Genomic DNA, 26043 nt, shown 5'->3' with positions numbered 1-26043 from the left:
GAGTTTTATGTGCAAATGACCCTCAAGAAGACCTCTCAAATCTATGATGCTAAAGACAAGTTAAGTTAGAGCTAGGGCTTGCGTTTTCTTGCAAATCAACTGTAGGAATTCAACCAACCCTTGAGATCTACTAGAGGAGACACTAGCGTAGTTCCTTGTCCAAACAGATTCAAAAAATAGTCCCTTCGATGGATTTCGTAGGGTGCCTAGCTACTAGTCTGTCTAGGATGGGAGGCCGAAAATTTTGGAGAAAAAGAGAAGGAAAATAAGGGTGATCACCAATTTTTCTTAGACTAGTGCTTACTTCGCTTGGCTCTGGAGTCAATGATGATTCAAATCCTGCTAAATTGTTTCTCAAGGAGGCTAAAAAGCGATGCCCTAGCACCTACTTTTCAACAATTACCCACCCAAGATCTATGGACTTTCATGGAAGAAAAACAAGTTTCAATCCACTAGGAACATTCATCTACTTGTTATTCAATGAGAATCATGTACAATTTTACAATCTAACAGTCTTTACAATGATTTTCACTAAATCAGGGCAAAAAAGAACTAGCTAGTTGCAATAGTTCCACACATTAGACATTATTCATGAAAAATCTTCAACAAAATCACTTACAAGATAACAAGAGATATATCCAATCCTATATCAAGTAAGCAACTCCAAGAGAATGTAAATTTAGCTCCCAAAAATATTGAAATGCGCTAAAGACATCCAATTTCGTCCAAGAGAGAGAAGTGCAAAATTCTTTTTAGCAAGAGATCCTAGTGCGATTGGGAGAGATCTAAATATATATGATCCTTTATCCTATTCAAATTAGCCTAAGATGCCCCTAAATTATTTTAATGTGCAAAATAGCATATCCTTGGTAAAAAGAATTCCATTCTGTTCAATGGTTAAGATGATCTTTGGATCGATCCGTGTGAGTTTCTAGATGATTCTCACCTTATCTCAGTCAATACTGACTAATTAGCGATATTCCCTAAGTTTAAACTTAGGAAATATATTAAATGTTAATGATCTAATTGAGACACTTCTAGGTGGAATTTCCAGAAACGATTTATGGGTTTTTGAGATTTCATGTATTCTAGCCTCTCCACAAAATTTCAAGGCTAGAACACATCCAATGCTACAAAAACTAACACTTCCTTGAACCTTTCATTGCTTCCATCTGCTTCATACTTCATCTTGTATAGCCATTTTGAAGGTTCACCATCAAATCCATCATTCTTTATAATTGATTCTTCGACCTTAGCATCCTTCTAGACCTGTTCTCTCATGGCTTCTTTATTTTGTTCAAAATTATCATCGGTGTTGATCTTTTTAGAGGGGAATGGTCCCCTAGACTTTGTATTTCAATGCCATAGCTCACTTTGATGATAAATGTTGTAGACCATTGCTAGAACAGGTCTTCTAGAGATTCTATATAGTCCTCGCAGTCTAGATCCAAAGATAATGGCATCTTTCATTCGGGATCACTTTAGCGAGGAGAGGACCTTTCCATTGAGGAAGGCTACTCTCTTTCCTTTGTCTTCCAAGGCAAAAATAGATATCAAATTCTTCTTTAGTTTCAGAGGATACATCACTTCAAGAAGAATAACAAATTTTCCATAGTCCAAGTCAAATTTGATAGTACGAAAGCCCTTCACTGGATATGTAGTGTTGTCCCCAAGAATAATCTTCAAACTCATTTCCCTTTGAACCAGATTTGAGACGATTTCCTTATACCCGAAGAGGTGTATAGAAGCCCCACTATCTACTAGCCAGCTATTGTACTAATTCGGAGGAGAAGAAATAGGAAGGGTTGAAATAAAAATGAATTCACATTGACTAGTAGCTACATTACTTTCATACCTGGAGTTTCTTGACTTCTTTTGTGGACGAGGATTTTTTCATGATCATCTGGAGTATCTCTTCTTCTTTGATCATCTCTCCCTCTTCTATCATCTTGCCTTCTTCTATCATCACCTCTTCCATCATTGCTTCTTTTTCTATCATCGTACCTGTTGTTGTTGTAGTTTCTATCGGGTCTTGGAGCATCATTCTTTCTCGGACAGTCTTTTGGTGTAGTGACCACGCTTGTGACAGTTGTAACATTCAATATTTTTTGATCTTCTATTAGAGTCCTTTGACTAGAGAGAGGGCCTAATCGAACTTGATGTTCTTCCTTTTCCATGTTTCTTCTTATCTTGAGTGACAAATGCAATAGGCTCTTCTTCTCCATGCTTATAAATTTTCCCTCTTGAAATCATCCTAGATTCTTCTTGAGAGAGCTTTTTAACAAGTTCATCAAATGAAGAAAAAACTTTGTTATTGCTTATGGTGGTAATGAAGGTTTCCCAAATAAGAGGGAGACTTCTAAGGGTTACCACCACCAGGTCCATGTCAGTCACAGTTTCCCCAACACTCTGCAGTTGATCTCTAACACGAGATATCCTCATAATGTACGATTACACAATCTCTTCTTCATTCATCTTCTTGTCTTTCAGTTGATATTTCAAGGTGATGATTTCATTCAAATTGTTGACTTCATACATGCCAACTAGCTTATCATACATCTCCTTAGAATTTTTCAAATTTCCAACATAGGCAAGTAAATGATCTTGTAAACCATCAACTATAATTTTCTTTGCTTTTAACTCACCTTTCTTGTACTTGTTCTTGGCAGCATCGGGAGCACTTTCTGGGGGCTCAAGAACTTTTCCTTGTATGTATTCCAAAACATCATTGTCTTTCGATATGATTTCCAACCTGATCTTCCATGCAACAAAGTTAGATGAGTCACCCAACTTCTCATTTTCCTTGAAGTAAGAGGTAGACATCTTGACTTGGTGTTAGATACGGTCCTTCAATTTTCCAAAAATGATTACTTCAACTCCTGTCTCCCTTGGGCTTGTCCTTCACCTTAGCTTTGATACCATGTTAATTTTTACATTGCTCTATGTTGAATAAATCATTTTAGCCCAATTCAATTTTTCAATTAGCAATCTTATCAACAACAATTAATTCTTCCAATCATCAACAATAATTGAAGATAGAATAGTAATTCAATGACAATGGAGATAATCAACACATCAACACAAGATACTGATTTGGTCAAAGACGCAAAACCCTTTGAAATTCTTCTTCTTATTAGATTGTCATAAAATGTTCAACAGGGGGTACAATGAGCCCAAATCCACAAATAATAATTCAATTTAAAGTTTGAGTTATTCAAGGGAACAACCAACCAAAAACCAAAATATCAACCAATAGTCAAATTTTGTCAAATTCAAAGTATCAATAGTTCTGCACCTTCGGTCTGTTCTGTACCCGATCTGTTCTTCACTCAAATTTGTACTTTCGACTAGTTTCGCACCCAGTTTTGTACCATAGTTCTGTACCCAGTTCAGTACTGTTATCGCTCAAATTGTACAGGCAATATGCGACAATGCTCAGGGCGGGGGCTGTCACTTTGATCCCTGGCTTCTTCATTCTAGCTATCTCCCTACAACAAGCTTTGGGGGGTAGTCCCTATGAAATGTGAAGATGGGGGTCTCATTGGCAACCAACAGGTCTGTGAGACACAACTGAATGGCCTAGCAACTTGGTTGAATTAGCAAGTTAAATGATTTTGATTAAATTATCGTGAAAGACAAGTGCCTTAAATGGAGTCGATTACTTTCTTAAGACAAATTATTTACCAAGTCACTTGATGAACAATTGTTGCTTAAGGATGTTTCCCGATCCTAAATGAAATGCAAATCCTATAATATGAGTGAGACGTAGAATCTTGGTTTATTTTAGTTTATATGCCTAACTAAGTGAATCCCTTATCCCAACTATTTTGAGGGTAGTCTCGAGAATAAGTTCTGGAGAGAAAGCAAGGGAAAGCACGTTGAGGCTTGATGAACAATCCCTCCCCTTGAGATCTAACCACTCGATGCCTCCGACACTGCAGAGACTGACTTTGACGACTTCATGGTCGTTGTGTTAACTACTAATGTGGGTCTATCCTTCGCAAGCTCAATGAAAAGGGCAGTCCTATCTTTTTATCAACCAATCTTATGCTTTGGAGGTTAAATAATTAATGCAAGATATGAGTGCAACAAAGGTGAGATTACTAAATGTTCTTAAGTGCTTAATGATTTTCAATGAACAATTAAGTACTTAAACAATAGATGAATGACAATCTCAACCACAATAGAAAGTGCTCAAAACCCAACTGTGCCAGAAAATGTTGCCAGTGATATCAGTAGACAATTGCTCAAGAGATAAACAAGACAAGGTCAATGCTTCTTAAGACAATTAGCAGTCTTCAAGATTATAATCAAAGAATCGTCAATAAGGTAATGAGATACACAATAGAGAGACTTTGATTTCTGATTGATGCAATTAAATCACTTACCACAATTATGATTAATCTTGATTATAAAAACCCACAAGAGATATCCAATTCAAACAATGAGCAATAAGAAACAAGATCTTCAATGACAATGTCACTTAGAGCAATTAGCCAATCTTATTAAACACTTATCAACTTGATTAGAGCACTTATGTGTGTTAATGCAAGAGTGCAAATAGATACTAATGATGCAGAAATGCAATATGGGTCAACCAATAAAAAAATCACCCAATTACTCTACATATCCAAGATCCACAAGATATAAGAAACAAAAGCTAAATGAGATTAGATGACTTTCAACCACTTTTATCACCACTGTAATTTTTATATCAGACCTTATGCAGTAAATTTCAGACCTTGAAATATTATTACAACCTTCAAAAAATGATCAAATATGCATGGAGATGCAAGCCCAATGAGTGCAAGTGACAATATAATGATGAAATATGATTACCAATGAGTTATTATGCCACTGTTATGAAATTTAGTCACTGCTGTAAGTGTTTTTATGTGGCTGTAGCAAACATATCAGATCTGAAATAAACCAAACAATCCACAAGAAACTCACTTATATGCACTTAAATTGACTTAGGCTTACTTCTTAATGCATTAGGTGAATTATTCATTAATTTAGGTTTATTTAAAATATGCTAAGCCTTTTAGTATAGTGTTGTCACAAAAGACCTCAGAAATTAAAATTAGGACGGTAATGAATTTAGAGGGTTAGAGAGCAAACCAAGAGGCCTAAAGGCCTAGTTGAGGGCTAGTTTGACTTCCAATGAGTTTGGCTACCTGCAACCACCAAGTTAGCTCTAATATTGCTGCAAAACCACAATGTTAGCCCACTCAAACAATATCAAAATCAGAGATGACTGAATACAAGGCTAGGGCAAGGCTTCAAGGCTAGGAAAACCCCAAGACTAGGGCTAGAAGAGGCACAAGACAAGGCTAGAGGCCAAAGAAGGGCAAAGATAGGACAAATGAAGCTGAAAAAGGGATGAATGAGCAGAGATGAGCCCACAAGGGCTGACGTCAAGCCCTTAGAGGCTGATGTAGGGCTAGGAAAGGCCCTAGAAGGGCTAGCGACTAGGGTTTAAGTCCTTTTGGGGCTGCAACAAGGGGTTAGAGGGGGGCCGAGAGCCTTAGAAGGCTCCCCAAGCCTACAACTAAGCCAAACGAGGGAGGCCAAGGCCTTTTGAGGCCTGCAGCTAGCCAAACTAAGGGGGCCGAGGCCCTGGAAGTGTAGGAATTTACATGGTAAGTTCCTCAGATAGAACACCAAAGGACATCGCTCACAAACAGATCACAAATCAGTACACTAGTATTCTAGACGTGGTTAAAAGCCTCAAAGAGGGAACCAGTCCACGACCTGAGCCAACGCGGCCACTTTAGGCAATTTATTGAAAAAAAAAAATAAGAAAATTTACATAAGCTTCTCTCATGAACGGTCACCCTACAAATGACCCTCCATGCTCTTTAAATAGAGATCATGGACCAATCGGGTGTTAAGCCACGGATCAAGTGTTGGTAATACCGAGGAGAGAATGAACCGTCAGATCACTTCATGTCTAAAACATATCGTGACCGTCAAATTGTAAGTTACAAATGTACATAGTAAAGAAACACACTTTACCTAACTCTACACTAGACCAAGTTATACTTAACTATTTCCTATGTGTCGGAATATCCTAACATCCCCCCTTAAGAACAACTTGGGATAGGATTGAAGGATGTATAAATATGACACAATAGGAGAAGGAAGGAGGCATTAGAGCCTATTCCCCCTTAGTGACAACTTCCTGAACTCCAACCATAAATTGAAGTTTAGTAAACTTTGCCTCTGTGAGAGCCTTTGTAAAGATGGCTGCAACTTGATCATCGGTTTAACAATATTGCACTTCAAGAACATGTTTATGAATGAGCTTTCTAATGAAGTGCATGTGTAGTTTAATGTGTCTGCTGCGTTGATGTTGGACTGGATCTTTGCATAGTTGAATGGCACTTCGATTATCACACGAAAGTGTAGTCGGATGTTGCTTCTGAAAGCCAAAATCTGACAGGATCTGACGAAGTCAAAGGGCTTCCTTACTAGCTTCTATGGCGCCACGATACTTTGCTTCTGCTGAAGAAAGCAAAATGGCACTTTGTTTCTTGGAAGCCCATGTAATAGGTCTAGAACCAAGAGTGAAGACATAACCTGCAGTAGACTTCTGATCATCAGGGTCACTAGCCCAATGGGAGTCAGTGAAACCAAAAAATAGAGGAGATGCTTTTGCACTGTAGTGCATCCCAAACTGAACTGTACCTCGAACATAATGAAGTATTCTTTTAGCTGCTTTCCAATGACTTTCACGTGGGTTTTGCATAAACCGAGCAATAAGGCCAACAACAAAGGAAGGGTCAGGATGGGTATGGGTCAGATACAAAAGTTTTCCTACAAGCTGACGGTAAGGTAGCATCAACTTCAGGGGAAATACAAGTGACTGAAAGTTTGACTCCAGAGTGAAAGGGAGAAGGGGCTGGCTTACAGTCTTCCATGTGAAAGTGGTGTAGAAGATCATAGGCATACTTGTTCTGGGAAAAGGAAATACCTTCCTTGGATTGCAAGACTTGAAGACCAAGAAAATAATGCAAGTGTCCTAAGTCTGTCATTTCAAACTGCTTTTTAAGGTTGGACATCACATGGTTTATAAGGTTGGGATCACCACCAGTAAGGATAAGGTCATCAACATAAAGAACAAGAATGATAAGAGACTTACCCACTTTCTTGGTGTAGACAGTATTATCAGAATGACACCTAGAAAAGCCAATATCTAAAAGAAAGTTATCCATTTTGGCATACCAAGCCTGAGGGGCTTGCTTGAGACCATAAAGGGATTTCTTAAGTCGGCATACAAGGCTGGAGTCTGTTTGTATAAATCCAGGAGGTTGTTCCATATAGATTACTTCGTGCAAGTCCTCATGCAAGAAGGTAGAGCCACAAATTTAACATCCATCTGATGGACTTCCCATTTGAAAGAGGCAGCAAGGGAAAGAGCAAGGCAGATAGAGTTCATTTTGGCAACATGGGAGAAGGTTTCAGTATAGTGAATGCCTTCAACTTGTGAAAAACCCTTAGCAACAAGACGAGTTTTATGTTTATCAACTTTTCCATCTAGTCCAAACTTGGTTCTGTAAACCCATTTGCATTTAACAAGTTTTTGTCCCTTTGGAAGAGGAACAAGATCCCATGTATCATTTGCCAATAATGAATGATATTCTTCATACATTGCTGCGTCCTAATCTGGATGGCCTGAAGCTTTTGCAAAGGTGTCAGGATCATGATTCGTTGAAGCTTGAGCCAGTAAAGAAGAGGCTCTATCGAACTGAGAACGTGTACGTCGCTGATCTGTAGGATCACTTGCAAGAGCACCTGCTGCATCTCGAGTAGCATGGACCCATTTTGGAAGCTAAGGAGCTGAAGGAGGATCCTGAGAAGGTGGGGGAGGATTGTCATCCTCGCTGTCATCATCTGAAGAAGAAATGTTTTCAGAAGTAGAAGGGATAGAGAGAGGTGGTACATCCGCCAAACTAGGCTCGCAGTCCGATATATTTTCAACAAACTTTATATCTCTTCTAATGATAACATTTTTGGACTTAAGTGGAATAATTCTATATCCTTTGACATCTTCAGAATATCCAACAAAAGTACATTTTTCACTCTTAGGTTCTAAAGCTTTATGTTTTTCATCTGGAATATGGGCCCATGCTTCTCTTCCAAAAACACGAAAGTGACTTACATCTGGTTTAATTGAGCTCCGTGCTTCTTCTGGAGTGATATTCTTTAAAACCTTAGTCGGAGTGTGATTTATTATGTAATTTGCATAGTTAATTGCTTCTGCCCAAAAATTAAGACTAAGTCCTTTAGATTGAAGCATACAATTAGCCAATTCCTTTAAGGTGCGATTCTTTCTTTCAGCTACACCATTTTGTTGTGGAGTATATGGAACAATATGTTGCATTTGAATTCCATGCTCAGTGCAAAAGTTGATGAATTTGTTGTTAACATATTCTCCGCCATTATCAGATCTTAGCTTAAGAATTTGATGTCCAAATTGTTTCTCAACAAAGGCTTTAAAGGCCAAGAACATGTTAAATACTTCACTCTTGAGTTTTAAGAAGTATACCCAAGTGCGTCTAGAGAAATCATCGATGAAAGTTAAGAAATACTTGTAGCCAGAGAATGAAACAACTGGAAGTGGACCACATAAATCATTATGTACAAGCTGTAAAGGGGCTGAGGCGTGCCAAGAGGCACGTTTTCCAAAACTATCCCGATGATGTTTTCTGAGTACACATCCGGAACAAACACCATCTCTGCAAGATACCATAGGAAGACCTATCACTATATTTTCTTTACATAGAGTCTGAAGGGAGTGATAGTTTAAGTGACCAAATCGCTCATGCCAAAGTTTGCTCACTTCATTATTATGAGCAAAAAATACCAAGGGCAGATTTGATGACCCAAAGTTGTTAAACTTATACAACCTTGTAGAATCATCAACAATGCCAGTAGCTAAAATCTCTCTAGGATCTCTTAGGTCCTTAATTACAACATCATGAGGTGAAAATTCAACGATTTTACCTTCACCTGAATGAGTTATCTGATATACATATAGAAGGTTGCAGGATAAGGTTGGAACACATAATACATCATTAAATTGACCATTGTTTAGATGAACAGTTCCAGTCCCTACAACACTAAGAGAACTATCATCACCAACATATATATTTTTGGTGTTACAATCATTTAAAGAAGAAAACATGGCTTTGTTTTTGGCCATGTGATAAGAAGCTCCGCAATCAATGAGCCACTCATGAGAATGAAAAGAAGTAGATACCTTTAGTGCATAACCAGACCGAGATGCTTGATAGCCACATGTAGAAAGTGCTATTTCTGAAGATGAAGTTGAAGTTGAAGAGTGATCCAAATGATGTTATGCTTCTTCATTGCTGCTTCCAAGGCTTCCATCTTCTTAAAGCATTTGGATTCTAAGTGGCCATCTCGATTACAAAAGTGGCAATGTCTATTAGTCTTCTTCCCTTTGTTTTTATTTGCCTTATCATTTTGTTGAAATGATTTTTCATTTTGGGACTGAAATTGCTTAGGACCCTTGTTTGGTTTAGGACCATTCTTTTTAGGATACTGCTTCTTAGGATTCTTTGAATTTGGTTGTTGCTGGGAAGCTAAGGCTTTCTTAGAAGAGTTCCCAATATTAAGAAGACCAAGATGTAAGAGTTTTTCTTGCTCTCTTATTAAATAACCACAAAAGGCATCAAAAGAGGGGGACTTGTAGTATTTTTCTTGAGAAATGAAGGCTTCTCTAGTAGAATGGAAGGTGGAAACAAACACAGAGTAGGCTGGTCCCAACTTAGTAAGAATGGAATAGATAAGGGTACCATCTTCTTTCTTAACCTTAACACCTTCCAAGAGAAGTCTAAGGGTCTTGAATTTGGACAAAAAATCTTCAATGGAAGAAAAATTATTGGGGTCCAACATAAGCAACTCATTTTCGAGTTGATGGGCTCTAATTTCTTTTTTAATTCCAAAAACTTTAATGAGTTGTTTCATTGCTTCATTAGGGGTATCAATTTCTGCAACATGGAATCTAAGGTCTGGAGAAATAAACATCCCTATCAACCCACGTGCTTGATCTTGCCTATTTTCCCATTTGGCTGCCTTATCTTCATATTTAGGTTTAGTTTCTTGGCCTGAGGTTATGTTGTAAAGACCTTTACTTCTAAGTAAATCCACAATGTAGGATCACCATTGGAAGTAGTTGGTGTTGTCAAGAATAACTTGGCATGGACTTTCCATTTTAATAGAAACTGAACTTGTAGATGCCGAAACTAAGTGTTCCAACGGAAAGATCTCGAAAAATTAGGTTGATTAAAAAAAAACAGCTCTGAAAACGGCGTCCGGATGAAGAAGTTATGGTTTTTTGAAGAAAAGTTGTTGAAGATGTCGACGAAGTGCATGAATATGCGGAAGTGAATGATAATGTTATATTAAAAAAAAAAATTCCCTCCTCCCCCTTCCAAACTTTAATCTAATTAGCTCACTTTAAAAAAAATTATGTGACCCACTTTTATAAATAAGTGAAAGTCACTTTTCCAATGGTACTTTATGAGCTACCCAATAAATTGTAACTTATATAAAAGATAAAGAAACTTTAGAATTATAAGTGACTCACTTTTTATAATGGGTGAGAACACTTTTACATAAATTAACTTTAAAACATAAGTTACATGTACTTTTTGAAAAAGTAACTCAACAAAAAGAAAGGCTTGAACCCAAGACTTCTATTTTCATAAAGTAACGTTGAACTAAGTGAGCTAGTTTAAAAGGTTAGTAATTTTTGGAAAAGAGGAAGGGTTTTTTTTTAGTCATTGAAGCTTTGGGGTGTGTGCTTACTTGAAAAAACTCTTTTTGCCTACAAAACAAAAAATCACACCACCCAACATGGACATGCAAAAAAAACCCAAACCTTATGGCTTGAAGTTAGCTTTCGTTAGAAACTAAATATTTTCCTCAATGTTTAAGATTTTTTGAGATCACATTAAGGCGCGGCGGAAAAGAGCATACACATGAGAAAAATCTTTCCTTTCTGTTTCTGATTTTTCCAGATCGCACAGAGTCGTGGGGCAAAGAGAATACGCAGAAATGAAAGATATAGATCCGGTAATAAAAAACAGAGAGCTAAATAAACCGAAATAAATAGAGAGATGAATAACTAAAACTACAAATAAACACTATATACCTCCAGATCTTAAAAATGACTTAGCCAGGGCTATCAGAAACCTTTTCGCATGAAACAAAAGGGGTTCCTCACTGGAACAGATGCTCCTAACACAATAGAGCAGTCCTCTCGGCCCGAAATCAGTCAGAAATCAAGGTTGCACGAAACGGGGAAACGAGTACGAGTTTCCGAAACGGGAAGCGATATGAAACGCGACCTCCCCAAATTTTGGAAACGGGGAAATGCGAATATATATATATATATATATATTAGGACATTTAAGAAATATGTGCAATCATAAAGCATAAATGATACATTCTAATTTATTAGATTATGATAAAACTATCAATTGTCAATGCATAAACTATAAGTATCTAAATTTGCATCACATTTACTCATGAATAATCACATAATGAAAATAGAAATATCCAAAATCAGCCACGAGAAATTTCTAATTTCTTGTCTCGTGCTTGATTGGGAGTCTCCTCCTACATAGTAGAACGACCTTAATGCTCTTGATTAAATACAAGTTTCATACCCTAGTACCCTACATTCTCTTGATTATTGGGAGTCTCCCCTGCATAGAGGGCTTGGTTTTCTTGATTAAATACAAGTTCCATACCCTAGTACATGATAAAATCCAATGGAAACATTGCAATCCCCCAATCCTGAAATCCTGAAAAACAGATAAGTCTGCTGGATTTTGAGTGAGATCTAAAATTCTACTTTCTGCATATGAAATCCAATGAGGGCAAAACCACTCTCAAACATCCTGAGTCATTTCATGGTAATGTTAAAAATTTAAGTAAAAGGATGAAAATGAAAAATAAAGGAGAATATCACTTTTACTTTAAGAATTTAACATTACCATGAACTGCATATCAACACTAGGGCAAAAGTTCACTTCTATAACTTTAGACAGGCATCTGGAAACAACTAGAAGTCACTAGGCTAACGTACGAATCGATTACAAAACAAATAAAATAAAATAAATAAAAAAAACAAATGCTGAAACGTGGGTCGTACGGCCCTGAAACGCGTTCCAGGCCGTACTGGCCACGTTACTGAAACGTGGCAGTACGGCCTGAAACGTGTTTCAGGGCCGTACCAAACGCGTTTCAGCGTTTCGTACCCGTTTCCGTACGGAAACGCCCTTCTGCCCCACATTTCCTACAACATAGTCAGAAATAGTAGATCTAGGAAACGACAATTGGATGTAGTTGTACCGGCTTCGGCCCTCAAATAGCTCTGATACCATGTAGGAATTTACAGGGTAAGTTCCTCAGATAGAACACCAAAGGACACCGCTCACAAACAGATCACAGATCAATACACCAGTATTCTTGGCATGGTTAAAACCCCCAAAGAGGGAAACAATCCACGGCTTGAGCCAAAACGGCCACTTCATGCAATTTATTAATAAAAGAAAGAAAATTTACATAAGCTTCTCTCATGAACGGTCACCCTACAAATGATCCTCCATGCTCTTTAAATAGAGATCATGGACCAATCGGGTGTTAAGCCATGGATCAAGTGTCGGTCATACCGAGCAGAGAATGAACCGTCGAATCACTTTATTTCTAGAACATATCGTGACTGTCGGATTATAAGTTACAAATGTACATAGTAAAGAAACACACTTTACCTAACTCTACACTAGACCAAGTTATACTTAACTATTTCCTACGTGTCAGAATATCCTACTAGGAAGGGCCCCTATGGGTTGTGGGGCTAGCGGCTCAATGGAGAGGGAGGCCAAGGGCCTAACCCTTTGGGACTCACGGCTAAGGGAAGAAACTCCCTAGAGTGAAACCCTTTGATAAGAATCATAAACTTACCTAGGTGTTGTTACATGGCTTAATAGTGTCATACTAGAATCATTTTTACAATATAAAAGCAGAATTTGGAATTAGAATGATGAAATTGACTCAAAATTTTTTTCCACTGCTTTATACCCTGCTTCTTGGACTGTTGACAAATTTGTGGTCAACAAGGCCCAGGGTGCTCACTAGGTTAGTGAGTGCCTCTCGAAGGAGACTCAATAACTCACCATGAAGGGTTGAGTAAGGTCTGAGCCCGATCACACACCAGAAAGGGTGTAGTTAGGTCTGTTAGGATTTGGACCCAATTACACACAGCCGCTTGGGCAGGGTCTTCAATCAAGATATAAGCCTCATGCAACTTGAGGGGTAACACTTCTATGAAAAACGCTTATGTTCTTTCTTGGATTCAAGAGAATGTTTAGAAAATATGAAAATTTAGCAGAAAATTATATTTTAGAATTTTACATAATTTTTCTTCACTATTCAGATATTTCTTACACCTCCTAGATACAAGTGAAATGAAATACGAAATTCAACTGAAAATTATTACATATTTTTTCTTCATTATATCAGATATTTCTAATGCCTCTTGAGGAATTCAAGGAACATTGAATTCTCTCTTGTTTCTTTCTGGAATAGAACTTCTTATTGCATGTCTGATGATAATTTATCTAATTACAGGAATAAAAAGAGGACGTATTTTCCGCCTGAAGGCTAATTTTTGGGACTCAATCAGATCCAGGTAAAAACTTGAATCTCAGATATTAACCTGGGAGTTTTGTAGAAACTATTTTCTTCACCATTGTCCCTGTTGGTCTGTGTGAGGTTAGTGCATGTACGTGCAATTAAACTATGCTGTTTCAAACATCTCTGAATATAGCAATAAGCAGATGACAAAAATCAGTTTTATAAAATGTCATGGGATTGAAAGCTTCAGCGGGCTTGGTGGAAATTTCATGTTGTTAATAGAGGTTGTGAAATAATACTATGCACAAAGCCCAATGCCAAGGTATAAACTAATTATATAATCATCATTGGCATTTATTTTTGGAACATTATGATCATCGCATGGTACCTTATATAGACATAAAAATGCGATCAGCTAACTTCATCTGAGACCTTTAGTTTACTTCGAGACTATGGATAACAAATAGTTTATTGATTGGGGAACATATTTAAAGTACATTGGTGCATTATAAATAAGTATTCATAGCAATAAGCAGATGACATAAATCAGTTTTATAAAATGTCATGGGATTGAAAGCTTCAGCGGGCTTGGTGGAAATGTCATGTTGTTAATAGAGGTTATGAAATAATACTATGCACAAAGCCCAATGTCAAGGTATAAACTAATTATATAATCATCATTGGCATTTATTTTTGGAACATTATGATCATCACATGGTACCTTATATAGACATAAAAATGCGATCAGCTAACATCATCTGAGACCTTTAGTTTACTTCGAGACTAGGGATAACAAATAGTTTATTGATTGGGGAGCATATTTAAAGTACATTGGTGCATTATAAATAAGTATTCGTTGCAGTGGAATTTAGGAATTATCTTATGTCTGTCCCTTACAACTCTCGTATTGTTATATTGTTATCCAGAATATTATGGATAAAAAAAAGTATGGAATGATGTGTCAAATGGATGTAGCTAAAAGCTTAAAGGGGATCTACATTACTAGCAAAAGCCAACAAACAATACTGACATGTAGCATAGGAAATTAATTTCCTAGTCAAATAGCTTTCTGATCGTGTAAATAACAATTTCGATTACCTTGTATATAAAAACCACAACTCATTTGTCAATTTCAGAACCTGCCTAATTTTCAAGTTACAAAACAAATCAAATAAATTTCTTATTTAGCACTGTCCACTGTCATATTGAGGAATACTATTTAGCCCTGTAGTAATTCAATGTTTTTTCCTGCTTTATTTTACATGTCCAAATTTGTTGTTTTTGTGTGCATGACTCGTCTTAGATTCTATTGAGAACTGCTCTTAAAGATCTCTATGAAGAATGCATCTTTATATTTTTGTGAACTATAGTCTTGGAGACATGAATTTCCTATTTTCTAAATTGAGGGCAAAAATCATAGTACCAAGATTCAAATAGGATTACAAATTCAAATTAGAACATAATTGATAAGGCAAAAATGGGTAATGAAAAAAATCTAGTATGACTCCAATACGGAGGTATACATATCAAAGATACAGAAACATGCATTTTGTTCCAACTTTTAGAAGAATTTCAGCATCAGGAATCTGCAATAAATGGAAAAAAAAAATTCATTCCTTGAGAATTTGGTGATTTAGTATATATTTATCATTTATTGAGAATATTTTTGGGGGTTTTGGCTGTTTTGTATTGGGTTTATGGGTGGATGTTTATGAAAGTCATGAGGTATATTATCAAAGGCATTCAAAAGTACACAAGGGTATTGATTCCTACCATACGGAAAAGTTGCTGAATTGCTTACTGCTGCTGAATTTCCATACAGAAAAAGGGCCAATATGGCTGAATCATGTTAATATGGAACTAATCATCCAACATAGCATGTAATGTCAGAATGATCTTTAGTAGATGCGACAGTAGAATTTCAAATGCAAAACATGGTTGTCTATAAGTTTTCTCTTCCATCATATGCAATTCCTTAATTTTCTTTCGCTAAAATCTATCACTGATTTGCGAAATTATTTGAAATTATGAATTCTTGTTGGATCTGTGATGATAATAATAGTTTACTTTTGAATGGTTACTCAAATTGGGAACATTGGGTAGTCTAAATTACAGAAAGGACTTCCTAGTATTTTTTTTTTTGACCATTCACCTTATTCTGTTCAATAAACACAACTGCAGGTCAGCTTTCATAGTTGTGTAATGGGACAAACTTGTCCAAAGACTTTGGCTCACTTTTCTTCAACATCAAGATAATACTCTTGAATGTGGAGCCAAAGAGTATATACTAATTTGCCTGGCTTATGTAGGAAGGGGGATTTATTATGCCTTCTCCGTGGCACCTGGATGTATCAGCTTTGATATACATGTATGCTGACTTCGATTGTGATGTATACTGCGTTTTAAAAAGATAGTCCTTAAATTATTGCTATAAATTGATGGCTAAGAATAATAATGAAATTATGGTGCAGGATAGTTGGGTTTAAACATTAAATCTCTTTGGCACATTCTTAAATAATTCTTCAAGTTCCTTTTAATCTTATTTCTTTCCTCTTATGTTAATGAAGCCCTGAAGTCGTTGAGTAGCTGGAAGGAAATAGAACTAAAAATTTTGATGCGACACTTTCCCTTTTTATCCATTTGTTTTTGTCTTCTCCCTTTTATCCGTCTGTTCTTATTTTAATTTTATCACATAGTTGGAGCTGATATAAAAAAGGGAATATTCAAATTGAATATTCTATTGTAGTAGCATTGCATATGTTCCCACGCCATCCCACACCTTGTTTGGAATGTGTAGCTAAGGTCATGTTACCCTTCTTTCAGCAGGGGTACATATATGCACAAATTCATTTTTGGCAGCATGATTGTGAGCCCAAGGAAATCAAGTCTAAAACCATGTGGGATGTTCTTTATGTGAGAACGTGTCATAGGTCCCGATGTGTGGACGGTCATGGCTAGTCTTCTTAGCTTCATTTCCATGTTGCCTGGTTTTATGGCATCGCTGGCATCCACCTGGTGGGAAGTTACTCTTTGCCTTGATGGGCATCCCTATATATTAGGGTGGTATGCACGCATATTGGAGGTGGATCTATTAGGACTTGTGATTTATGGGACAACTCAATGTCTAGACTGTTAAAGGTGATCGCCTATTGTACTCTTCCCTTACATAATCCCTTTGATCTTGAGGAACCTTCATTTTCTCCACTTGGTTGTCTTATTGAGTCTGTATGGGGCATTCCTTGGCCTTGGTGTTTTCATCATGTCACAACTCTGTGGTATGGCAATCTCATTTTCCAACAATTTTTGGTTCCCAATGCAGTCTGTGGATCCCCCCAATGTATAGGTTCCCATGAGGTCATTGCTCAAAGTGCTTAGAGCAACAAAATTTATACTCATGCCCTTTGGAATTTTGCAGAAACATTGATCTAGGAGGTAAATATGCTAGTCAAAGAGGGTCATCCTACTTTTGAGGGGCATGTGGTACTTCTAGAGATATTTTGAAGGTCACCTCTTGATCAAATGGGGAAATGAGCGGTCTATTTTTTGCTATAAAACCAAGGTTCCCGATTTATCAACCAATCAAGGACATTAGAGATCATCATTTGGGGCTTGATTTTCTAGGGGGGTGGCCACGAATGTGGGGCCAATAGAGCTCTTCAATTCACTCAAATGAATCTTTGGACTAGGGAAAATCAACAAGTCAAGCAAGGACATGTCTTCAAGCAAAGTTAAGGACAAATTGGCAAGGAAAATGGATAAGGCATCTATTTCAAAGGTAAAAGCACTTAGATGACTTGGTCAAGGGAGATGTTGAAAAGTCGAGCAAAATAAGGATACTCCAAGTCAAATCAAGTAGAGGATGGACCAAAAGTGATTTCTTCACTAATAAATCATCTCGTTCAGTCAAGGAAGCATCCAATGCAAGTTAAGGAATGATTCAAGTGCAAGTTTCAACCTACATGTTGTTGAGAAGCCAAGATGCTAGTAGATAATGATTGATTTCAATTTCTAGATAATTACTTGTGAATGTTTGTTGGCTTCTTATTAAATTTATTAATGAAGCAATTACCAAAACATAAAGATTACAAATAGACAAAGAACACAAGAAATTAGGCTTCAAGCCAGGGAAAAACCCCAGAAAGGGTTGTTACACTCATTTTGTCAAAGTTCCAAGGTAGCAGTTGCACCACATTTTTTTGAAAGGATTGAGATCATTGACCATCAATTTATAGAGTCATTGTAAACCCATTCTGCAAAATTTGTAATGTCAATGATGCTAGTAAGACCATATATGTATTTAGCAACCTAGGTAAACCTATTATTTTGGCAAAAATTTCATCCTAGGGGGTTTTTTGTATTACTGATTCATATGTGTTTCTAAACACGAATGGTTGGCAAAGTTTTTCCCTCCAACCTCACCCCAAAGCTAGGGTGGAATTTTTCATCAAAGCCTTAGGTGAGTCCTAGTGTTTTAGTTGAGTCTTATGTAAAAGTGATTTGGGAATAATTTAAGCTAATTCACTAGATTAATTTATTACAGGTCACTTTGTTTAGTAGATCAGATTCTGTCGCAAAATTGGGTGTGAAATTTGAGGGTCTATACCGAACAAGTGTTCCCCCTTTGAGGGTTGTAATTATAAAATCTTATGTAAAAAATATTTTAGTGCATGGTCCCTCTTACTTAGACAACATGGCTGAAATATTAGAGGGTGAAAAAAATATTTAATCCCCTCGAGTGTCAATTAATTAATTTTTCTAGCAAAAATAAAATTAATCCTAAGCCAAAAAATAAATTAATTAGAGTCAAATTTAAAGTCTTAGAGAAATTAAATTCTCTAAGAGAAAAAATTCGTGGGTATCAAAGATTAATTTTTGGAGGCCCCACACCAAGTGAATATTGGAAGTTTCAAGAAAAATTGGACCCTTAAGCCTTGGTGGTTAAGACAGTGAATTTTTTGAGGAAATTAGCTCAAAATAATTAATTTTGAGCTAATAAAAAAGGGTTAAATGAGGAATTCGAAAATTCCTCAAAAATAAATATTTTCGGATGTGGAGATTAAAAGATGATCGAATATTTACCAACGGTTGAGATTATTTTGACAAGAATCAGACCAACTAGTCATTATTTTCCCACTTGGAGGATTTATCTATAAATTAGAGAGCATTTGTGTCTCTAGCCATGATGATGACGATGATGAAAGCTTTGGCTTTGGTCTATGTAATTGTTCCACTAATCTGCGGGGAACGTTCGAAATATCATAATAAAAGTCTTGTTGAAGAATCTAGGGCAATTCATATGTTAATGATTCTTCACTGTCTATTGATAACTGCTTGTGATGTTTCCTTTAAATTAACTTCTTTATATTAGTGTGTTCTTCAATCATCAAACAGTTATCAAAATTAGAAGATCAACAAAAATGCAAGTACACAAGATGTTGGCTCCAAGCCAGGGCAAAACCTCTCCTCTTGAGAGGAAAACCCTTCAATCTCTTCTTATAGATGTTTAGTTGATGAATACCAAGACCCTTGACAAAATTACTTGACTCAAGATTACCTCCAAGATGCTTGTCACTATCCCTTGCACTCTTCGACCTTCAAACCACAATCTTCTATCTTCGCACTATCTTTATGTCAATGTACTCCTTCAGATTTTGGTCTCCTTATACCTTCGTTGTCTTGTTATAGTACTAGGCTTCTATCGTTCTTCTCTTCCTCGGCTACCACAATTCCTCGCTTTAACATGAATATATTACTTTACTTTCATGACACTGTCTTGTGACAATCCTTCACTTCTTCGCTATGATGATGACAAGACAGAGTTCACCCGAGAGCTCTGAGATATATATATGAGACAGTCTTTCACCGAGAGCCTTGAGATATGTATGTGAAACAGACTTCACCGAGAGCTTCGATATATATATATATATATATATAGAAGGTGACATATATCTCGGAAAGCTCTCAGTGAAGTCTGTCGCATATATATATATATATATATATATATATATATATATATATATGAGACAGACTTCACTGAGAGCTTTCCGAGATATATGTCACCTTCTTCATTCACTGTATTGCATCTTGTCTTCTTCGTTGAATACTCAGAGTGATCCAAAGACTTGTTGCTTGTAATGTGAGGTCACTTCTTATATATAGAGACCAGCATTGGTATGGTAGGCCGACATGAGAACCTTTGAGCTAGGTCGACGTTTCATGTAAGGAGATCACTATCTTATTTTAGCCGTCTTGCAAGGGGGTAGTGACATTCGTTTTGGAGCATAGATCTTTGACATCATGACTTCTATAATACTTAAGATAATAAATCCTAAAGACATCAAGAAGAAGTCTTTGACCGATTGTAAACACATCTTGCCCATGAAACCCATGATGTAAGGAATAATAATAATTCATTTGTTTCTTCTCTTACATAATATTATAATTACCAGTCATAATGAAAACCGAACCTAGTTACATTTTCGTCAAGAAGTCTTTGGGGTTCAGTTCATGGTGTTCTTTTTCTGATGATCTATGGTATGTGTTGATTACGAACTTTCCTATATTGTGCTTAAGTTTTATAAACTTGTTTTTTCATTAGATCGGGATAAGAACATTCTATTGGTAGATTTTGGGTCTATCTTAGGTCATTCGATTCACCATATGTCTAACAAGTTTGCTTGAAGAAAAATATAGAGTTTGCAAGTACACTGGCCCTTGGGCTCCAAGTTCATAGACTTTGGAGGAGACTGACCTTGTTTGGGCTATGAGAATTTTGTTTGGTTTTCTTACTTCGGTAAGGCTTTGGGAAACACATAACTTTCGAAACACATCAAAGATATTTCCATTATTCATCATTTAAAAAATTATTTCTCAAAATTATTTTATTTCCAAGTATTGTACATTTATAGATAATTGTAATTTTCTTTGTAAAATAAATTTTCTAACCCTTGTTTTGCAACTAATTAGGGTTTGGGGTAGTGTGGAAAAAGTCCCGAAAAAATCGGGATTAATTCCTAAAAATGCGATTTTTTGGCCTAAACGATTGTATCGGCTGACTTTTTGACGAGTTTTTGAAAAACGAAAGAATCACGATATAATCGAATTAATCCCGATTTAATCGGGAGACAATTGAAAAAATCATTTGCATTATAAAATTTATGGCCGCGGGCATAAAAAGTCGGAAATCGTTCATTTAATTTTTCACTGTCTTTTTGCTTGTTCCGGGTCCGCGCTGTGGAGAATCGAGGGTTTCAACTTTAAGTTTTCAGTGTGCATTTTCCAGTTGCAACGTTGCCAACAGGAGCCCGCAAGCCTCGGCCCTCAAGGTTAAGGTATGCTCACTGCTCAGAGCCTCAGACGGTAGACCATACGCTGTTAAAAGTTAAAAGTTAAAACTTAAAAGTGACGTATATTATGATTAATATATAATATATATTTCATATTTATTACATATATGGCTATGCGCAATGCGCATTGCGGCCCTGCGGGCAGCGGAAAGCCATGGCCCATTATCCAAATAACAACGTATATGTATTGTGCAATGTGTACACTGTATATTATATAACTGTTCAGTGTTCACTGTTAAGTTTCACTGATATATACCACAGTTGTGAGAGCATTTTGTCATTACATATCGTTCACATGAGCATAGGAATTTCTGTCTTATGTCACTGTTTATAATATATATATCACTGCCATACAGAACAAAATTATTGCCAAATCAAACAAGGTCAAGGTTATTGCCATGTCAAACAACGTCACTTACCATATCAAGGTACTAATATTTAGGAGTCCTGTTATCACTTAAGGTCATTCAGCCAGTGTTAACAACTTATGAGTTATACTTATAAGTTATGACCATTGTAAGATACGGTGATAACTGATACCCTCATCTCCAGATATATTAAATAGTAAATACCCAATAAATTTTCCAAAGTTTTGTGTAATCTGTCTCAGACTCCAGAGAACTTTCATCGAACAGTTTGAGTGAGGTAGGCTGTAGGTACAGTTATTAGGAACCTGGTGTTAACTCAGCAATGCAGACTCTAGCATATCAGTCCCCTTTTGGTGAAGGATATCAGTCCCACTTGAAGAATGCTAGCTCAGAAATTGAGCCCACAGTGTTAACATATAATAATAAATATATATGGCTTAAGTGTTCACTGTTCGAACTTCGGTGGGTCTAAAAATTTAAAAAATTAAAAATTAAAATTTAAAATCACTGTAAATTTGTAATTTAAATTTTAAATTTATTAATTTGTTTCTAAATTGAAAATTCTGAGTGCAATACAAATTACTAATTATATTTTGCTGATTTGAATTTGTTTCAATTTTTTTTGTGCCCAGGTTTAAACTTTAAATTCCAGCTCAAAGTTTAAAACAAAATGCCGAGGATTTTGGATTCTATGTGGGAGTTTGGTGAGCCTAATGCTACACCCGAAATTGGGGGGGTCAATAGAATGTATTTGACTTGCAAGTTGTGTGGAAAGCATATGTCAGGAGGCATCAACAGATTAAAATTCCATTTGGGGCAAATTCCGGGGCAAAATGTTGAACTTTGCAAAAAATCAACTCCAGAAATGATCCGACGCGCCATTAAATCATTGATGGATAAAGAGGAGGGAAAAGACACCAGGGCAACAATAACAAAACAACTCGTAGGGGGCTCAAGAGTGGGGGTAATTGAGAGTGGCAGTGCTTCTACAGCAACATCACCTTCCTCACCCATGGGTACTCATCCTTCTATCTCATCTTTTTTTGTTCCTAGAACAACAACTGGTTCACAACCTGGGATCAGATCATCAATGAAAAAAAAGGAAAAGGCAGAAGCTGACAAGTTGGTCAGTAGGTGTCTTCTATGGAGTGATGTTCCTTTCAACATTGCCGAGACAAACCCATTCTACCAGCCAATGTTTGATGTTGTTGCTATCGTTGGCCCGGGGTACAAAGCCCCCACTTTTGCAGAATTGAGAGGGCCTCTTCATCAAGATGAAAAGACTGAGTGCACTGCTAGATTGGCAGAGTTTAGGGCATCATGGGAGCACACTGGATGCACAGTCATGTCAGATGGTTGGACTGACCAAAAGGGTAGGACCCTTCTTAACTTCTTGGTTAGTTGTCCCAAGGGGACAATGTTTATGAAATCTGTTGATGCATCTGCACACATTAAAGATGCACGTTTATTATGTGAGTTGTTGGACCTCTTCTTTCAGGAAGTAGGCCCAAGCAATGTTGTCCAAGTCATAACGGACAACGCTGCAAATTATGTTGCAGCTGGCAAGATGATTATGGAGAGGTATCCTAACTTGTTTTGGACACCTTGTGCTGCTCATTGCATTGACTTGATGTTGGAGGATATAGGTAAAATTCCTACTGTGAGGGATATTGTTGAATCAGCCAAGAGCATAACAAAATTTATTTATAATCATTCATCTGTGCTTAGCTTGATGAGAAAATTCACCAACAACAAAGGGTTTGTGCAGCCTACCATTACACGATTTGCCACTACTTTCATATCTCTTCAGTCTTTGTTGAATTCTATGTGGGAGGTGAAGAGCATGTTTCTCTCAGCGGATTGGCGTTCTTTATCTATTAGCCGCAAACCGGAGGGAGAGGGCATATGCAGACTAGTTTCATATGATCAGAGCTTTTGGGCAGGAGTAGAGGAGGTGTGTGCCATTTTAGAACCTTTGGTAAAGGTTCTTCAGTTGGTTGATGGAGAGAAGCCCACAATGGGCTACTTGTATGAGGCCATGGATAGGGCCAAAGAAGCCATCCGTGCTTATTATGCAGATAAGGGAGACGAGGGGTTAGAGAAACAACAGGTCATATGGAGAGTGATTGATCAGCGATGGAACAATACCCTCCATCGCCCCATTCATGTTGCAGGTGTCTACCTCAACCCTACATTTTCTTATGCTTGTGGTTTCAGATTTGATGCCGAGGTGATGGATGGATTCTTCACTTGTGTCGAGAGGATGGTGTCATCTGAGCAAGAACGTGAGGAGATTTCTAAAGAAATGGAGGTATAGGATGGGAGGTGGCATATTTGGTTTTAACATGGCTATTAAGAATAGGATGACCAAAATGCCAGGTAAGCTTTAGTTTGTTTCAAACTTTCAAGTTTAGAATTTCAATGTTTTTTTTATGTTTCTCATTTTTCTTTTAACTTGTAGATGCTTGGTGGACAAGCTATGGTGCCAGAGTACCCAATCTCCAAAAGCTTGCCATTAGAGTGCTCAGCCAAACATGCAGTTACTCTGGGTGTGAGCGCAACTGGAGTGTATTTGACAAAATACACTCCAAAAAGCGCAACATGTAAACACTAAAAAGATTTCAAATTAAATTTTGTGAATTCGTTTGATTAATTTTAATATTTAAATTTTCTAAGTACTAATTTACAATCTATGACCCTAATACAGATTGGAATCCCAACGCCTCAATGACATGGTATACGTCTACTACAATCTTCGATTGTGGGTGAGACAGCTTCAGAAACCTACTGATGTGGAAGCCATCTCATTGGACAATATTGATACCACCGCTGCATGGAGAGTCGAGACTGAGAGGCCAATCTTGGACACGATCCCGGATTGGTTAGGTGTGGATCTAGAGGATGTAGCAGTTGCAGAGGAGGGAGAGCCAGAGATAGAGGAGGAGGAGGCGGAGCAACATCAGGGTCAGGAGGCAGTAGCAGAGCTGGATGAGGATGCTGAGGAGGAGGTGACACCATCTAGGGTGGGCAGCAGCAACGACAGCGTAGCACAGAGGCCACCTCTTCCATCAGCTTCTAGAGGACGATTGAATCCATTTCATTTTGTATCCCCAGGGGCAGGTCTTCTTCCTCTAGAGGAAAAGGCAAAGCCATTCCCTATTCCCGTAAAAGGGGAAGAGGATCTCAGTGACTGATTAGTGATTACTTGATGACTTTTAGATGACTCATGATGTACATTTATTATATTTTTTGTTGATATTTTGACTCTTGAGAGTTGAGACTCAGACAGGACTCAAAATTCAGGAGTGGATTCACTATTTTGATATGTGATGTAGCACTAGACTTCATATACATATTATATATTAGCTTTCTTTACATGTTTATGTGGAAATGCATTTATTTGATGTTGTGGATACTCTAGATGTTAAAAAAAATTAAAAAAAATGAATAATTTTGTGTTTTTTTAATTTTGCCGACTTTTTTGAAAAACTCCAGACTTTGCCTAGTTTTTCAACTTTTGGACCCTTGCCGAATTAATCCCGACTTCGACTTTTTCCACATTGGTTTGGGGTTTATTTTGAAATTTTGTATACATTGGGGTTTGGCTATGTTTATTATTATTTTGAATTTTCATTTGTGCAGGTGAGATCAAAGGTAAATAGCTGGACTAGAGCTAGATCTAGGCCCTCGAGGTTAAGATTTAGCCTCTAAAATATCTTTTTACTGAAGAATCTGCAGAGAAATTGAATATTTGTAGCAAATTGATTTTTTGACAAGGGTTTCAATTTTTTTTAGGACCTAGAGGCCCAATGTTAGCCTTCCTTGGCCATGTGTGACCCTTTTCTCCCTCTACATTAGCTCTTCTAGCCTCTTAGAAGCTGGCCATAAGCCCTAGAGGGCCTGAACCTCCTCCTTAGACCATGCGTTAGGATATTTAGGTCATTGTTGGCTTGGCCACAAACCTAGGAGGCTTCGACCCCCCTCCTAGACCCTAGACGACAGCCCTAAGGGCTAGTCGTGGGCCTTTTTGGCCCTTTTCCTAGCCTCGACCCTCCTCTTCTTCCTCTGTAGCTTTTCGCTCTCCCTCCACACCTCTTCTTTGAGACTTTCAACCCTTCTTTTCACCTTTTTCCATAGGCGCTAGAACTTCTAGGCCTCTTTCGCCCCAACGCTAGCCCTACTTGGCCTAGTGTTAGCCTTTATTGGCCCTATTTTGCCCTCTTTCCATCCCTGAAAATTTTGGATTGAATATTGGTGAGTTTTGCTGCAAAAAATTGTCTCAAGTTTGGTCTTTTCAGGTGCCAAGTTCATTGGAATTTTTTTGGCAATTTGGGAAGTGATCTTGAAGGCCTTGGGCCTAGGGTTTGGTCTCTAAACCCTTGTTTTCTCACTGTTTTGCTACAGCTGTGATAAATCTTTCATAACAGTGGTAAAATTCAAGATTGAATGCTCTAAAATTCACTTATTAATTGCCTAAACACACAAAAAATTTCATGGTAAAATTTTACTAGTTATTTGGCAAATTGGGCTTTGAGTACTGAACAATAGATCTAGCTTGTTTAGTGGCTGAAATATCTATGCATAAGGTTCTGATCAGATCTGATATAATTCTGAAATAGCATTTTAAGAGGGCTACAAATTTCAAAATTTCATAT

The 26043-nt window shown here is 37.2% G+C and overlaps 1 protein-coding gene across 1 annotated transcript in view; it reads left to right on the top strand.

Moving 5' to 3' along the window:
* The window catches only part of NSI (nuclear shuttle interacting), a 264085-nt gene that overhangs the window by 120790 nt on the left and 117252 nt on the right, over positions 1 to 26043 (top strand). Inside the window, exon 3 of the mRNA XM_089405066.1 lies at positions 13669 to 13729. Within this exon, the coding sequence (XP_089261192.1) occupies positions 13669 to 13729 (61 nt within the window). The remainder of the gene's footprint in view (positions 1 to 13668; positions 13730 to 26043) is intronic.

This window comes from Pinus tabuliformis, chromosome 2_2, assembly GCF_031772625.1.
Source record: "Pinus tabuliformis cultivar Carrire ecotype Pingquan chromosome 2_2, CPIR1, whole genome shotgun sequence".
In the NCBI taxonomy this organism is placed as follows: domain Eukaryota; kingdom Viridiplantae; phylum Streptophyta; class Pinopsida; order Pinales; family Pinaceae; genus Pinus; species Pinus tabuliformis.
Note: the sequence above shows the minus strand (reverse complement) of the source record. Positions and strands in the feature narration are given on the sequence as shown.